The 17,500-nt window shown below is 47.2% G+C and overlaps 1 protein-coding gene across 1 annotated transcript in view; it reads left to right on the plus strand.

The window, feature by feature from the left end:
- Positions 1 to 17,500, plus strand: part of ptpra (protein tyrosine phosphatase receptor type A) — a 51,232-nt gene that overhangs the window by 29,126 nt on the left and 4,606 nt on the right. The window contains 13 exon segments of the mRNA XM_048235620.1: positions 621 to 708; positions 1,423 to 1,515; positions 1,616 to 1,855; positions 2,190 to 2,201; positions 4,583 to 4,667; positions 5,113 to 5,186; positions 6,159 to 6,295; positions 8,315 to 8,405; positions 11,957 to 11,991; positions 12,705 to 12,871; positions 13,084 to 13,122; positions 13,124 to 13,214; positions 16,063 to 16,156. Coding sequence (XP_048091577.1) covers positions 621 to 708; positions 1,423 to 1,515; positions 1,616 to 1,855; positions 2,190 to 2,201; positions 4,583 to 4,667; positions 5,113 to 5,186; positions 6,159 to 6,295; positions 8,315 to 8,405; positions 11,957 to 11,991; positions 12,705 to 12,871; positions 13,084 to 13,122; positions 13,124 to 13,214; positions 16,063 to 16,156 — 1,246 coding nt within the window.

The following is a 17,500-nucleotide window of genomic DNA, read 5'->3' on the forward strand; positions in this document are numbered from 1 at the left end:
ATGCATTTCAGCGTGATTTATTTTTGTGGAAAAAAGTGCTGGACTGGGCGGCGGTCATATTTTGTACCGCGCTGCGGTACATCTAGTTTTGCTTAGATTTGTAAATGAGAGATGAGAAATAAACAATTTACTATCTGATTATGCCATTGTTGTAACCATTAATGGCGTCTGGTCTGATATATCTGCGGCCATAAAACTAATTTATACGTTAGCCTGCTAGCTTCGTAAAGCTAATTTAGTTTAACGTCAGGCCTTTGCTAACGCCATGCCGTGAGTGTTAACCAAAGATTCTAGAGTGCTTCACGGCTCATTTTTTAAAAGATGCATTTACTCCAAAGTCATGTCTACTGAGACAGCTCTCTATGTAGGGAGGGAGGCAGTAGGCAGCTGTCTCCCATTTCAAACAGACCCTATGTGTAATTGTTGGTCATATTTTACATACACATATGTTAGAATACATGGTATTGCAGCGTGTCACTCTGAAAATAAAAAATGTAACAAACAAAAAAAGAACGCTATGCATATATGTTAGCCCTATGCCTATCTATCAGCACCATGCATAAACAGCATGTTAGCACTATATGTTAGCACGTATATGACCTCTGACCTCTGACCCCCAGGGCAGAATGGGTGTGTTCCCGCTGCTCCTGCTCTGCAGTGTGGCCCCCTGGGCCCCCAGCTCAGCTCAGACCATCCCCCCTCCCACAGGTGAGGCATGCACACACACACATGCACACACACACATGCACACACACATGCACACACACATGCACACACACACACATGCTCACACACACACATGCTCAGACCATCCCCCCTCCCACAGGTGAGGCATGCACACACACATGCGCACACACACACACACACACAGATACACACGACACACACACACACACACACATGCACACACACATGCACACACACACACACACGCACACGCACATGCACTCACACACATGCGCACACACACACACGCGCACACACATGCACACACACACACACACACACACACATGCACACACACACACACACACACACACACACACACACACACACACACACACACACACACACACACACACACACACACACATGCACTCACACACACATGCACTCACACGCACGCACGCACACACACACACACACACATACACACACACACACCCCCTCCTCCCACACAAACACACACACATGCACTCACACGCACGCACACGCACACACACACACACACACACACACACACCCCCCCTCCTCCCACACAAACACACACACATGCACACACACACACACACACACACACACATGCATACACACTTCGGCACAGACCATCCCTGCTCCCACAGGTGACACACACACTACATTGCTAGTTGCATTGCTAGCCTCTTCGCCCACCAGTCTGATTTGTCCCCCGTATATCCGCAGGTCTGCTCCCCAATCTCACAGCCACAGACGACCTGTCGGAGGTCCTCACCACTGCCCCCACATTGACCAATGCCACCCTGCCCACACCCCCCCCCCCCACCCCAACCCGGCTGGCCCCCCACCCCCCCCCCCACACAGCCTCCCCACCAGAGGGCACCTCTGTGGCCCCACCCTCCTCCCGTGCCCCTCCCAGACCCCCGCATGGTGGACCCCCCCGGCCCGGCCCCCCCCACAGACCCACCAGTGACCCGGCCGCAGTCCCCGGCGCCCCCCCCCACGCTGGGCCCTGATGCGGAGCCGGGCCAGAACGCCACCACGACTGAGCCGGTGGTTACCGTGGAGACGACGGCCGAGCCCACGGACGATACCACGCTCGAGCCTGAGTCAGAGGTCACCACGGAGACGCTGGGCCCGCCTGCCATCACACCTCCAGGTATGTTACTATGACGATAAGCACATACACACTGATTGAGTTTAGCAGTGAATGTTGAAGGGGCTCTAGTCCAGAGCGTGAGCAGCATGCAATGTGTAACATCATGTGTGTGTTACCGGAGACAGAACTGATATCACTTATGTCAACATCTCCTAACCTGAACTGAACGGGATGACTTGTTAGCTTTCTAATCTTATCACTGTGTATCTGGATACACACACACACACACACACACACACACACACACAAGTACTAGAAAAGCACAGCACAGCCCTTTGTGTGTGTGTTTTGAATAGACATAGGTGTGACATCTGTGTTTTGTTGTGTGTTTCAGGTGGCGGTGAAGGTAAGAATTCTTCTGATGCTGACCTCTCCCTCTCCTCACTCAAGCAGTGGCGGCACTTCTGATGCTGACCGCTCCCTCTCCTCACTCAAGCAGTGGCGGCACTTCTGATGCTGACCTCTCCCTCTCCTCACTCAAGCAGTGGCGGCACTTCTGATGCTGACCTCGTCGTCCTTCTTTCTGCTCTCTACTTGCGCGCTTACAGGCACAGCCATGTCTCTGTGTTGTGATTGGCTGTCACAGGCTCACAGGCCACACCCACGTGCCTCTGTGCATGCTGTGATTGGCTGTGAGTGGCAGGCCCACAGGCTAAACAGCATGCCAATGCTAGCTGAATGTGTGGGTTGTGAATGATGTGAGGTGACTCATGCTGATGTTAAATGCTTAAGTGGCCTCGTCATGCCCTGCAGGTCAGGAAGTCATGCTGAAAGATGGATCACAATGTCTGACATTCTCTGGTGGCTGGTTCACAGACCCGGAGTGTCCGTTACCAGGGGCAGGAGCTTGTGCTGATCTGTGATGGTCTGTGGTGTCTGAGTCATTAGCTGTAGCATTGGTCATGCATTAGCATGTCTTTGTTCGGCTGAAAAGAGACAGGAAGGAGTTTTGGCAACAATTTTGGAATACTCTCGCTCCACCTTAGCCTGGAAGCCAGCCGATCTTAGCCCCGCCCACAGAATTTGAGGTCGTGAAGTTCGGTCTGGACTTGCTCCGTTGTGGAGCAACTATACCAGAGCTGTTCGGAGTCACAGTTCGGACCAGAACTCCTGAACGGTTTTGCTCAGAGCTGAAAATGCAATTGTGTTTGACAGAGGGTAGATGTAGGCTGCTAGTGACAACATATTAGCTTTCAGTGTAGAACGATGTAGGGCAGATGTAGGCCGCTGGTGACAACATATTAGCTTTCAGTGTAGAACGATGTCTTTGTAAATGACGTTGAATTAAAAAGTGCTTCATTCTTCCCGGTTCTTCCTAACAAAACGCTGCTGCTAAAAGGTCGACATTTAGATTTCACTCTCACGTCTGTTGTACAAGATATTGACAGCACAATAACCAGAAAAGAATGTTAAGGCATTTGTGGAGAAGAAGAAACCCTGTATCGGCTGAAACACGCAGCATAATCACATCCCAATGGAGCAGTATCAGACTCTCTAATTCTGACTGGAATTGAGTATGGCTACGTCAGGCTACCTCTGCCTCAATCCTCTCTGGTTTCAACATGTCCAGCTGGAGGCAGGAAGAAATTTCTGTTTAGAACTAGCGATCTGACAAACTAATAGCCAACAGACTGGCCTCGCAAAAACACAGACAACAGCACGTCTGTCACTGCCCAAGGGCTTCTTAGCTGAGGATTCACGCATTTGGTCGTTTTCTGCTGTAATAGTCACCCCTACCAACGCAAAGTGAATAGCCTGGTTCTTCACTCGGGGATGCACCGAGATGGTTCATTGGCTCTGCGTGACCACATGCCATCAGAATGAAGTTGAGAATGTCAGAATGAGCCTGAGGACACCACTCATAAATATCAGAACTTATTCAGGAATGAAAGCAGACCTTATACATGGTAAGGAATGAAAGCAGACCTTATACATGGTAAGGCGCTACATGTTGTAGCTTGAGCTAAACAATGACGGTGCAGTCTTTTCAAGACCTTCCTCTGGTAGGCAGTGACTGCTTGACTGACCTCAAAGCTTTGAGAGTTTTGATAGATTCAGGCTTAGGGTGAGTAAGTGGTCTATCCATTCATTCATTCATTCTTTCATTATCCATTGGTAGATTCAGGCTCTGCTCAGGGCATGACTGGTCAGCCCATTTAGTGAAAAACAAAACTGTTTTTCCAGACATGGATTAAGACTAGAAGCTTTTCTCAGTGGGTTTTGGTTCAGAGGGGTGTACCACAGAGTGAGGTTACTGCAGGGATCTTTAGGAGTGACCAGCTGATCTCTAAACAATGCGTCACTTTAAAAACAACAGGTGCTCAGTGCAGCGTTCTTTAAGAGAGCAGCGGTCACCCAGGTTAGCCAGTTACATTGCCTCATAGCACACCTAGGGTGCCAGCTGTTTAGATGTGTGTGTGTGTGTGTTAGTAGTTACCCAGGTTAGCCAGTTACATTACCTCATAGCACACCTAGGGTGCCAGCTGTTTAACTGTGTGTGTGTGTGTGTCTGTGTGTGTGTTTGTGTGTGTGTGTGTCCTTTCTCAGATGACACCCCCCATCATAGCAGTTAGTAGTTACCCAGGTTAGCCAGTAACATTGCCTCATAGCACACCTAGAGTTAACCCCTCAGGACTGGGGCCTCAAATCATGTACAGGAAACTGACCCTGGTGATACTGTTGGTCAGCTGTTTAAGTGTGTGTGTGTGTGTGTGTGTTCTTTCTCAGATGACACCCCCATCATAGCGGTGACGGTGGCCCTCTCATCCCTCCTGGTCATCATCTTCATCATCATCGTCCTCTACATGCTCAGGTAAGATTCCTGACACACACACACTCACACTCACACACATCGCCACTGCGCATCTTACGCCCACCTGCATCACATACGCACACAAAGACACACACACACACACACGCACTCACACACACCTTGTTTGAAGGCACACGCAGGTCAGATTCCCTACATACCTGCTACCTACATCCCGGTCAGCTAAAACGCGCACAACAGCTTTGTTTCTTGCAAACACAAAACATGCACAAACATGTGTTAAGATACAAGTTTACATACACCACACAAACACAGCTTTCACTCTATCACACACACTTATACCAGCAACACATGCACACACACACACGCACACACACACTGGCCCCATGCAGACCTCTTCATATTCAGACACACATGAGCCATGGGGTCGGAACTGTGGGGTCGTCATGGCAACATTGTGACTTCACCCCAGGCTCTCTGCTCTCAGGTTTAAGAAGTACAAGCAGGCGGGGAGCCACTCCAACTCCTTCAGACTGACCAATGGCAGAGCAGATGACACAGGTACAGTCACGACCCGCGTGTGTGTGTGTGTGTGTGTGTGGTCTTCATGTTTTTTATGTACTGTATGTTCTGTTTTTAAGACAGGAAGCTGGTGTGTGTGTGTGTGTGTGTAGAGATGTCAAGCTGTACTGAATGTATGTGTACATACATACATATGTACATATTGTACATGGTAATTTGTGTACACGGAAGAAAGGAATGTTGTGTGTGTGTGTTTGTGTATGTGTGTTGCGTCCTTTGTGTGTGTGTGTGCGTGTTTGTGTGTGCGTGTTTGTGTGTTTGTGTGTTGTGTGTGTGTGTGTGTGTGTGTGTGTGTGAGAGAGAGAGAGAGTTATCCCATCAGTCCCATTTGTGTATGTGTGCTGCGTCCTTTGTGTTTGTGTGTGTGTGTGTGTGTGTGAGAGGAGTGTGAGAGAGAGAGTTATCCCATCAGTCACGGACAGCGACTGCTGTTCCTAAGACACATGGCAAGACTCTGGAAATCCTGTGAGCAGAGGGACACTAGTGCTGGTCAGATGGGCTCTATCGCCCCCTGCTGTTCCTAAGACACATGAGAGCAGAGGGACACTAGTGCTGGTCAGGAGGGCTCTATCGCCCCCTGCTGGCTTCCAGAGGTGCTATCAGAACATAGCACAGAAAACAGTACTGTATGGGAAAATTAGTGTTAACCTTTCTAGAATTAGAATTTCCCTTGGGGATCAATAAAGTATCTATCTATCTATCTATCTATCTATCTATCTATCTATAGATCTAGGCTCTAGGAAATGTGTTTTTGTTTCTATGAAATGTGTTGTTATGGTGTTATATTATCTGTTTAATATGTAGGAAGCTTTGTCGGTAGATATGTGTTTAAAGTCTCCCTCCCTCTCTCTCTCTCTCTCTCTCTCTCTCTCTCTCTCTCTCTCTCTCCATCCTTTGTTCCTTCCCTCTTTTCCTCTCCTCCCTCTCCACCCTTCCTGCTCTCGGTGGCAGAGCTGCAGAGTGTGCCGCTATTGGCCCGCTCGCCCAGCACAAACAGGAAGTACCCGCCCCTTCCTGTGGACAAGCTGGAGGAGGAAATGAACCGTCGCATGGCAGACGACAATAAGCTCTTCCGGGAGGAGTTTAATGTACGCCTCACCCCGTGTGCCCCCTCTCTGTCTGCAGGCTTTCAGATTCACACACACACACACACACACACACACACACACACACACACACACACACACACACACACTGATACACAAATACAACACATGATCTCACACACACACACTACAGCACACACTACAGCACACACACACACACACTCACACTCACACACTGATACACAAATACAACACATGATCTCACACACACACACACACACACACAGATACACAAATACAACACATGATCTCACACACACAGATACACAAATACAACACATGATCTCACACACACACACACACTGATACACAAATACAACACATGTTCTCTCTCACACACACACACACAGACACACACACTGATACACAAATACAACACATGATCTCACACACACACAGACACACACACACACTGATACACAAATACAACACATGATCACACACACACACACACACACACACACACACACACACACTGATACACATATACAACACATGATCACACACACACATACAGAAATGTCCAGGAGCTTCACTTACCCCATACAGCAGGGGTGGGCAAACGTTTCGGCTCCAGGCCCCCGCACCCCCACGACACACACATAAAAAAATACATTTTTTATAGCCTATAATTTAATATGAAAAGTATTTCTTTTAAAATATTAATTGCTTAAAAATACTGCTGATTTTATGCTGTTTAACAAATGTATACATTTTGCACTGTAAAACTTTAAGACAGTCACGCTTTTAGTCCGTTTATTTCTCAATGATCTTCTGCCTAGCCGGCTATGGCTAGTGCTGTACCCACGGGCTGTGCCCTCTCACAGTTTATAAATGGTCAGTAGTGTAGTAGTAAGCAGGAGTTGTTTATTTTTTTTATCTGTAGCCTGGGCCCAGGTAGCACCCGATGCGTTAATGGACGACTGTGTTATTCACAGAAAGGCAGCTTAGTTGGTCCCGACCTACATGAGTTTTGAGCGTTGTTGTGAGGTGGTGGAATTTCATCAAAACCGACCCTTTAAAAGCGCTGGCGTCTATTCTCCGACTTTGTGAAGAGATGGCAGCTGACCAAGGCTGTACTGTTTCACAGCCGAGGGCAAGGTGGCTTTCCGAGGGTAAAGTGCTTTGTCGCTGTTGTTTGAGCTCAATTAAGCCTCTTCTAGGAGGGAAGGCGCATGTTTGAATCTGCAAGCACGTTCAACGTTTCTTGGACCTAAGCTGGCCTATCTTAGAGATATATTTGATATCTTAGCGATACATTTGAGTTAAATGTCCAGTTACAGGGGCAAAGACAAGCACCTACCTCACCTAGCAAATAAGATTACTGCCGTAAAAAAACTTCGAGGTATGGGATACAGGCCTCGATCCGACAGTATTATGCCTTTGAGATTTCTGGCTAAAGAAATGGAAACGGATCTGATTGGGAGGCACTCTTGGGATCCCATGTATTAAACAAGTAGGCCTACATCACATCCCCTGCAAAGTTTTATTTCAAAATATTTCCCAACCAGCAGTGCTCAGTATGACTGGATTATGGATCCATTCAATGCAACATGTTGGTATTTCATTGAATATATTTGTACAATGCTGTAAAATGGCCTATGCTTCATAATATGTTGCTGGAAAACAGAAATATGTGTGTTATGTATTTATTCATTATTATATCTGCGAAAGCACCAGCTGATTTTAACTCTGTTGAAGAGGATATATTTAGAACTTGTCATTATTTCAATAAATTTGACAATTTTAAAGCTTGACCTACCACTTTCTTAGAGCGACATGAGGGACAGGTGGGACCGAGAATGCCCCTTGTTGATCAAAGTGGGAATGAAAGAAAAGTTTGAGAACCACTGATCTAGTTTGTTAACTACCACAGTCAATGAAAGTTGAGTCACATAGTCTGTCATTTTTAAAAAGTGGGTCCCCAGACAAAAAGTTTGAGAAACACTGGTCTAATGTGTGTGTGTGTGTGTGTGTGTGTGTGTGTGTGTGTGTCTCCAGGCGTTGCCAGTGTGTCCTATCCAGGCCTCGTGTGATGCTGCTTCTAAAGAGGAGAACAAGGAGAAGAACCGCTACGTCAACATTCTGCCCTGTGAGTCCTCAACACACACACACACACACACACACACACACACTCACACACACACTCACACACACACACACACTCACACACACACACACAAAATCACACAAACACACACACACACACACTCCGCGCTCACGCGCACACAAGTTCACACTCACATGCGCGCTTTCGCTCACTTGTCCACACACTCACACACACACACACACACACACACACACACACGCACACAAAATCACAATCACACACACACACTCCGCACTCACGCACACACAAGTTCACACACTCCACACATGCGCTTTTCGCTCAAGCTCCACACACTCACACACACACACACACACACACACACACAAAATCACAATCACACACACACACACACTCACGCACTCACGCACACACACAAGTTCACACTCACACATGCGCACTCGCTCACGCTCACACACTCACACACACACACACACACACAATCACACACACACACACACACACACACACAATCACACACTCACGCACACACACAAGTTCACACTCACACATGCTCACGCTCACACTCACACACACACTCACACACTCACGCACACACACAAGTTCACACTTACACACGCACTCACTCACACTCATACACACACTTTCACTCACACACACACACACACACACACACACACACACACACACACACACATATATTACGCTATGACTGTTCTATATATATGCCCATGCACACAAGTGTTTCAGAATTGGAATTGTGGTGGGTTTACAGAATTAACTTGAATGCAACAGTTTTAACAAATTAGTTTAGCGTGGTTATGATGCTAACCAGCTTTTAGTTAACAATTTAGTACAACCTGAAAATCATTGTGTGGTGGTCAATGTTGATATTGTGTGGGTGGTCACAACAAGTCAATGTATGGGAAACACTGCACACACACACACACACCCGCCATGCACCCGCTATTAGACCCTAGTAAATGCTCAGTGATTCTGTCCCACGATTTCTATGTAGGAGTTGTGTCCAGCTCATTTCGCTGTAGGAGTTGTGCTGTCCAGTCGATTTCATGTAGGAGTTAAAGGTCCAGCTCAAACAGTCTGAACAAGATGTTCTCCTTCTTTTCATTCTCATTTCTTCCCTCTCTCTCCTCTCTCTCTCTCCTTTCTCTTCCCTCTCTCTCCTCTCTCTCCTCTCTCTCCTCTCTTCCCTCTCTTCTCTTCCTCTCTCTCTCCTCTCTCTCCTTTCTCTTCCTCTCTCTCCTCTCTCCTCTCTCTCCTTCTCTTCCTCTCTCCTCTCTCTCTCTCTCTCCTCTGCTTCCCTCTCCGTCCCTCTTCCCTCTCTCTCCTCTCTCTCCTTTCTCTTCCCTCTCTCTCCCTCTCTCCTCTCTCCTTTCTCTTCCTCTCTCCTTTCCTCTTCCCTCCGTCCTCTCCTCTACCTATATATATTTCTTTTCCCTCTACCCTCTCCCCCTCTCTTCCCTCTTTTCCCTCTCTCTCCTTTCTCTTCCCTCTCTCCTCTCCTCTCTCTTTTCCCTCTCTTCTCTCTCTTGTCCCCTCTCTCCTCTCTCTCCTCTCTTCCCTCTTTTCCCTCTCTCTCTCTCTCTCCTCTCTCTCCTCTCTTCCCTCTTTTCCCTCTCTCTCCTCTCTCTATAACTATATTTTCCTCTCTTCTCTCTCTGTCCCCTCTTCTCTCTCTTATATCCTCTCTCTCTCTCCTCTCTTCCTCTCTCTCCTCTCTCCTCTCTCCTCTTTCTTCCCTCTCCTCTCTCTCTCCTCTCTTCCTCTCTGCCATGCTCTCACTCTCAGGTGACAGAGTGCACCTGAGTTTGCTGGAGGAGTCCCAGATTCTGGACTCATCGCCCACATAAACGTGAGTATGACATCACCGTGAGTATGACATCACCGTGAGGCATGGACATCACTGCATAAACATCTAACCTACTGCATGCATGCCATGCCATTTACCACCCAATTAAAACATTTCATAGATATCCCATTAGAAACAGTTTGACATTACATCACATTACATTACATACGCATATCTCTGTTTAAGACTATTTCATATTAAATGACATACAAATTTCCATATAAGATTATTTAATATTAAATGACATGTACAATTCTATATAAGACTATTTAATATGCTGTGATACATCTCCATTGAAGACTATTTTAACAGCACGCTACGTGATACACAAATATTTAAGATCATCTCATCACTGCTTGCCTCCATGCTCCCACATGCAAGTGAGTTAGAGCCTCGATGTTAACAGCGCCCTCTCCCTCTGATCCTGGACCTGTGCCCCACCTTAGGCTATCAAGAGAAGAACAAATTCATTGCCGCACAGGGTGGGCACATACAGCCACAGCACACACACAGACGCACACACTGTCGTTAGCACACACAATATTACACATACACAGCACACACACACACACACACACACACACACACACCTGGCAGAGACGCAAGTGTGTGTGTGTCTCAGTGCGTGTGTGTGTGTGTCTCAGTGTGTGTGTGTGTGTGTGTGTGTGTGTGTGTGTGTGTCTCTGTGCGCGTGTGTGTGTGTGTGTGTCTCAGCGGTGTGTGTAAGTGTGTGTGTGTGTGTAAAAGTGCTGGCTTCCAGGACCAAAGGAGGAGACGGTGAATGACTTCTGGAGGATGATCTGGGAAAGAAACACGCCACCATCGCTGGCGTGGTGACCAACCCAGGCGAGCTTTTGGGAAGGAGAGGGAAGAGGGGATGGGAGGAGGAAAGAGAGAAGGAGGAGGAGAGAGCAGAGAGAGAGAGAGAGAGAGAGAAGGGAGGAGGAGAGAGAGAGAAGGGAGGAGGAGAGAGAGAGAGAGAGAGAAGGGAGGAGGAGAGAGAGAAGGGAGGAGAGGAGAGAGAGAAGGGAGGAGGAGAGAGAAGGGAGGAGGAGAGAGAGAAGGAGGAGGAGAGAGAGAGAGAGAATGATGAAGAGAATGATGATGGCCATGAAATGATACATGAGATGAACGATGACAATGATGACAACGATGATGACAAACGATGACGGTCTGACACAAACGATGAACGACGACGTGAATTAAAAACGATGATAACGACGATGACACAACGATCTGATGACAATGATGACAAATCTGACACGATGAACGATGACGACCATGATGATGAATGAAATGACGAATGATGATGAGACATAGGAGGAGGAGAGAGAGAAGGAGGAGGAGAGAGAGAGAGAAGTGGAGGAGGAGAGGAGAGTAAGGGAGGACAGAGGGGAGGGAGGAGAGAGGGAGAGGAGGGGTAAGTGTGGGTATGATTGACATTAGATGATCTGCATGGTTTTGAACCTGACACTGTAACAATTTATACTCCAGGCCTTCCATTAACATGAGACATTTGAGCAGTCATGTGTGTTCTGGACAGTACTTAGGAGGGTAGAGTTCTAATACCTGCGCTGCAGGTGTGTGTCTGTGTGTGTCTGTGTGTGTGTGTGCTAAGCGGTGGCGTGCCCAGTACTGTCGGATCAGGCTGACCCACGGAACATCCACAAGAGTCGGTGGAGGTGATGTGTGATGGTGTTGTGACTGGGCACCATCCCGCAGTTCTGCATCCAGCAGAAAGTTCCCGCAACTGACCACAATTTCAGGACCTTTAACCCTCTGACCTTAACCTTAAACATTAATAATCATCTGCTTTGATATGAGCAGGGCTCAGAAGAACACATCTGGCGGTGTGTGTGCGCATGTATGCATGCGTATGATAAATGTGTGTGTGTGTGCGTATGTATGCAAGGCAAATCTGTGTGTGTGTAAAAGATAACCAGGTGGTGAGGCATGCTATGTGAGCAACGTGCGGTGACATGGGTACGCGTACAGATAATCTGTGTGTGTGTGTGTACGCGCGGCGTATGATAACCAGCAAAGTGTAGTGGCATGCATATGATAACTGTGTGTGTGTGGCACAGGTGCAGCTTGCATGCGTACAAGAGCAACTTCAGGTAAAGGTATGCTATAAACTGTGTGTGTGTGCGCGTACATAAATCTGTGTGTGTGTGTGTGTGTGTGGCATGCATGCGAGTATAAATGTGTGTGTGTGTGTAAGCATGCATGCGCATGATAAACGTGTGTGCGTGTGTGTGTGTGGGCATGCGTGCGTATAAATCTGTGTGTGCGTGTGTGTGCATGCGCAAGGCATAAATCTGTGTGTGTGTGTGTGATGCGTATGCGTACAAGTATAACCCGTGTGTGTGTGTGTGTGTGTGTGTGTGTGTGGGCATGCGTGTATAAATCTGTGTGTGTGTGTGTGTGTGTGTGTGTGTGTGGCATGCTCTCAGGTGGGCGATGTCTCTGGGAAGAAGCCCCAGCGTCTGGTCACTCAGTTCCACTTCACCAGCTGGCCAGACTTCGGGGTGCCCTTCACCCCCATTGGCATGCTCAAGTTCCTCAAGAAGGTCAAGACCTGCAACCCCCAGTATGCTGGGCCCATCGTCGTGCACTGCAGGTACAGTGTGTGTCAGTGTGTGTCAGTGTGTGTCAGTGTGTGTCAGTGTGTGTCTGTGTTTATTTGAATGGAGGTTTACTTTTGTATGTTTATCTAAATGAGTGCACAGTGTACAATGCATGTTGTTTGTTTAAGTACCTCTATCTGTCATACGAGAGTGTGTGTGTATATAACTAATTTCCTATCTGTGTGTGTGTGTGTGTGTGTGACAGTGCGGGTGTTGGGCGGACGGGCACCTTCATCGTGATCGACTACGTTGGACATGATGGGTCGAGCGAAGGTGATCGGGTTCGGCCGTGACGCCGTGATCCGAGCCCAGCGCTGCCAGATGGTCCAGACGGACGTAAGTCTCCGCACCTCACACGACCTACCCATGAGGCCACTCTGAGGTCATGTGACCTACCCATGAGGCCACTCTGTGACGTCATGTGACCTACCCATTAGGCCACTCTGTGAGGTCATCTTTGACGTAGTGACCCCACCCATGAGGTTACCTTGTGAGAGGTCATTCAGGACGCCATGTGACCTAACGGCGAGGCCACTCTGAGGTCATGTGACCTATTGATGAGCTGATCAGCTGATCACATCCTCTCATATCAGCCAATCCGAGCCACTGTATTGGATCAGGTGGCCTACAGATGTGACCATCTCTGTCAGGTCATGTGGACATACTGATGAGTACCCCCTGACCCAGAGGTTGTCGCAGGGGAGTTCGACTTCATGCAGACCAGCAGATCTGGATTTGATGTGATGCATGCTGGTTGAACACAATGCATACTGATGGACTTAATGCTCATGCTGCTTCATGTTGGAATACGAAAATAAACAAAAATCGGCGGATACCTTCTCAAACGTGATTTCTGCAACAATGGTAGGCTAGCCTACTGAAAATGTTTGACATCTATTATTTCCTCGTTGTCAAATAGATAGACAATATAGAAAACACTTGATATTGAATTTATGTACAAAGCAGGCCTGTTAACTGTATGACAACAGTGGTTTATTTTAAACTACATCATAAGAATTTATTTGAGTCAGTCATCATACTCATTTAATGAGTAGAATGAAAGTTCTGCTGTGTTTGTACTGCAAACAACATTCCATGATATCTCCCTTGAGTCACGTCACCCCTCTGTTGTAGCTCCTCGGCCTCTGAAGATCACGTTCACGTGAAAGCCAGACAAGTCAGGCAGCTCAGCCGAAATCAGACAAGCCCTATTGACTTAACTCCCTCTCCCCTGACTGTGCTCCCTGTGAGATCACATGACTAGGTGTGTATGGGTCATTTCCTGTCCTGCTGTGTTCATTGAAAGCAGTGGCACATCCCTAAACTCTGGTCTTTTGGGACACCCATCTCTCCTCTTTTCTCCCCTTTCTCCCTCCTCCTCCTCTCTCTCTCTCCTCCTCTCTCTCTCTATCTCTCTCCTTCCATTCTCTCTCCTCTCTCTCCTCCTCCTCTCCCTCCCTCTCCTCTCCTCCCTCTCCTCCTCTCTCCTCTCCTCCTCTCTCCTCCTCTCCCTCTCCTCTCCTCCTCTCCTCCTCCTCTCCTCTTTCCTCCTCTCTCCCCCCTCTCTCCCCTCTCTCCTCCTCTCTCTCCCTCTCTCTCTCCTCCTCTCTCCTCTCCTCCTCTCCTCCCTCCTCCTCCTCTCCTCTCTCTCCTCTCTCTCCTCTCTCCTCTCCTCCTCTCCTCTCCTCTCTCCTCTCCTCTCCTCCTCCTCCTCTCCTCCTCTCCTCCTTTCCCCTCTCTCCCCCCCTCTCCTCCTCTCTCCTCCTCTCTCCTCTCCTCCCTACTCTCTCTCTCTCTCCCCCTCCTTCCTCCATTCTCCTCTCCCCTCTCTCCCTCTCTCCTCTCCTCCTCTCCTCCTCTCCCTCCTCCTCTCCTCCTCTCCTCCTCCTCTCTCCTCCTCTCTCCTCTCTCCTCCTCCTCTCCCTCTCCTCCTCTCCTCCTCCTCCTTTCCTCCTCCACTGTGATTCTGGTCGTGTTCATCTTCCTGTGTGTCCTGGGGAGTCTCCACCCATCAGGCTGTGGAGGGATGGGTCCATCCATACCTACCATACCTGTCTCCACATACCATACCTTTTTCTCACCTTTCCTCCACCATACCTGTCTCCTTTCCTCCACCACATGCCTGTCTCCACTCACCTGCTTTTCTCCACCTGTCTCACTTTCCTCCTGCATACCTTTTTGTCTCACTCACCTGCTTTCTCACCTGTCTCTCTCTCTCTCTCTGTCTGTCCTCCCTGTTCATTCTCTTCTTCTCTGCTCCCTTTCTCTGTTTCTGTTGCTCTCTCTCTCTCTCTCTCTATCTGTGTGTTTCAGTCTCTCTCTCTCTCTCTCTCTCTCTCTCTCTATCTGTGTGTTTCAGTCTCTCTCTCTCTCTCTCTCTCTCTATCTGTGTGTTTCAGTCTCTCTCTCTCTCTCTCTCTCTCTATCTGTGTGTTTCAGTCTCTCTCTCTCTCTCTATCTGTTGTGTTTCAGTCTCTCTCTCTCTCTCTCTCTCTCTATCTGTGTGGGCAGTCTCTCTCTCTCTCTCTCTCTATCTGTGTGTTTCAGTCTCTCTCTCTCTCTCTATCACAGTAAACAGTCTCTCTCTCTCTCTCTCTCTATCTGTGTGTTTCAGTCTCTCTCTCTCTCTCTCTCTCTCTCTCTCTCTCTCTCTGTGTTTCAGTCTCTCTCTCTCTCTCTCTATCTGTGTGTTTCAGTCTCTCTCTCTCTCTCTCTTTCTCTATCTGTGTGTTTCAGTCTCTCTCTCTCTCTCTCTCTCTCTCTCTATCTGTGTGTTTCAGTCTCTCTCTCTCTCTCTCTCTCTCTCTTCTCTCTCTATCTCTGTGTGTTTCAGTCTCTCTCTCTCTCTATATATATCTCTCTCTGTGTTTCGGTCTATATATATATATAACTCTCTGTGTTTTCAGTCTCTCTCTCTCTATATATACTTGTGTTCCAGTCTCTATATTATTTCATTTCGTCTCTTTTCTGTACTTCTCTGTATCCCTCTTTCTTTCTTCCCCTCTACACTTTTTTCCTCTCTTTCACTACTTTACTGTGTATTTTCTCTTTGTGTCTGTCTGCTGTTGTTCCTCTGTCCCTCTCTCTCCCTGTGATGTCTGTCTGTCTGTCTGTCTGTTTATCAGCCTGTCTGCTGCAGTGTGGGTGGTGCTGGTTTGATTCAGGTCTTTGTCTCCCTCCTCAGAAGCTCACCTCCATAAAAATCCAGAATGACAAGATGAGAACAGGCAACCTTCCAGCCAACATGAAGAAGAACCGAGTCCTACAAATCATTCCATGTGTGAGTGTGTATTATTATTGTGTGGCGCGTGTGTCTTGTGGCAGTGTGTGTGGGTCGTGTGTGGCGCCACACGATCTTGTGTCTTGGCGTGTGTGTGTAAAAAAGGTGTGTGTGCGTGCATGTGTGTTTGTTTGTTTGTGTGTGTCTTGTTTGTGTGTGTCTTGTTTGTGAGTGTGTATGTGTATTTTGAGTGCATTTGCATTTGTTTCTGTGTATCAAGTGTAGATTGAGTGTCTATATCCTTTGGGTATCTCTGTGTGTGAGTGTGAATGTGTGTATATGTGAATTCTTGTGTGTTGGTTTATGTGAGCACTTGCATGAGTATGAGCCGTTTCCTTTGTTTATGTGTGCGTTAGGGGTGTAACGGTACACAGAAGTCACGGTTCGGTTCATACCTCGGTTCGGACATCACGGTTCGGTACGAGTTCGGTACAATGGAGGGAAAAGCAAAACAAAAATGCAGAAAGCATTTGTTTTTATTGTGCATGTCTCAGGCTGTACCACCTAGTGTCATACAGTCTCTTCCCTGAGCTATCTGCAACAGCCTGAAGTGTGTAAGATGTTGGCTAAACAGTACAATAAGTACCCAGACTCCATCTGTAACTTGTAAACAAAATATGACAATCAGCTATAAAACTGAAAATAGGCCTACATCATCTCTTATTTCTGAAAGTGCAAATTACATAGAAAAATGATTTTTAAAAATCCACTTAAGCAAGACCTTCAACATTTGTGTTTAGTCGTATATGGAAGGGTCTACAATTTGCCTCAATATTTTTTTTATTGTGTGTAAAGTAATAATCTAGCCTACTAACTGTGAAAATATCACACTATTTTGCCTTTTTTTAAAAAACGAAATTGCTCCTTTCATTTCATAAACAGACTACAACTAGAAGTCATGTGACTTTGCCCTTTGACGTTAACTCACCATATAGTAGGGGGGCCTATGTGTCTAATTTGGGGGCCTGTGGGATTCGCATGTTAATTTTTGGAGAGTATTATATCTTTGTTCTAGGGGTTCTTAAGAGTAAAAAAAAACATGTCTCCACTCAACTGCGGTACATGTCCTGATAGCATTGAATTATTTATAATCTAGAGCAAAACATTATCCAGGAAGGGAAGAGCAGTCTTAAGAAGGTGAGTAGGAATAAGGTTTAGTAGACTAGTTGTAGATTTTGATGAGGAAATTGTGGAGGTGAGATCTAATATGTTGTGTATATGGAAATTAATTAAATGTTGTTTGAGGCGTCATCTGTGATTCTGTGATTTTGCTATCTTTCAGCAATGGAGTATGTGTATTTGGTGAAACTGATTGGTTATTGATCTTATCTCTAATTGTTTG

Source organism: Alosa alosa, chromosome 23 (genome assembly GCF_017589495.1).
Source record: "Alosa alosa isolate M-15738 ecotype Scorff River chromosome 23, AALO_Geno_1.1, whole genome shotgun sequence".
Classification (NCBI taxonomy): Eukaryota; Metazoa; Chordata; class Actinopteri; order Clupeiformes; family Clupeidae; genus Alosa; species Alosa alosa.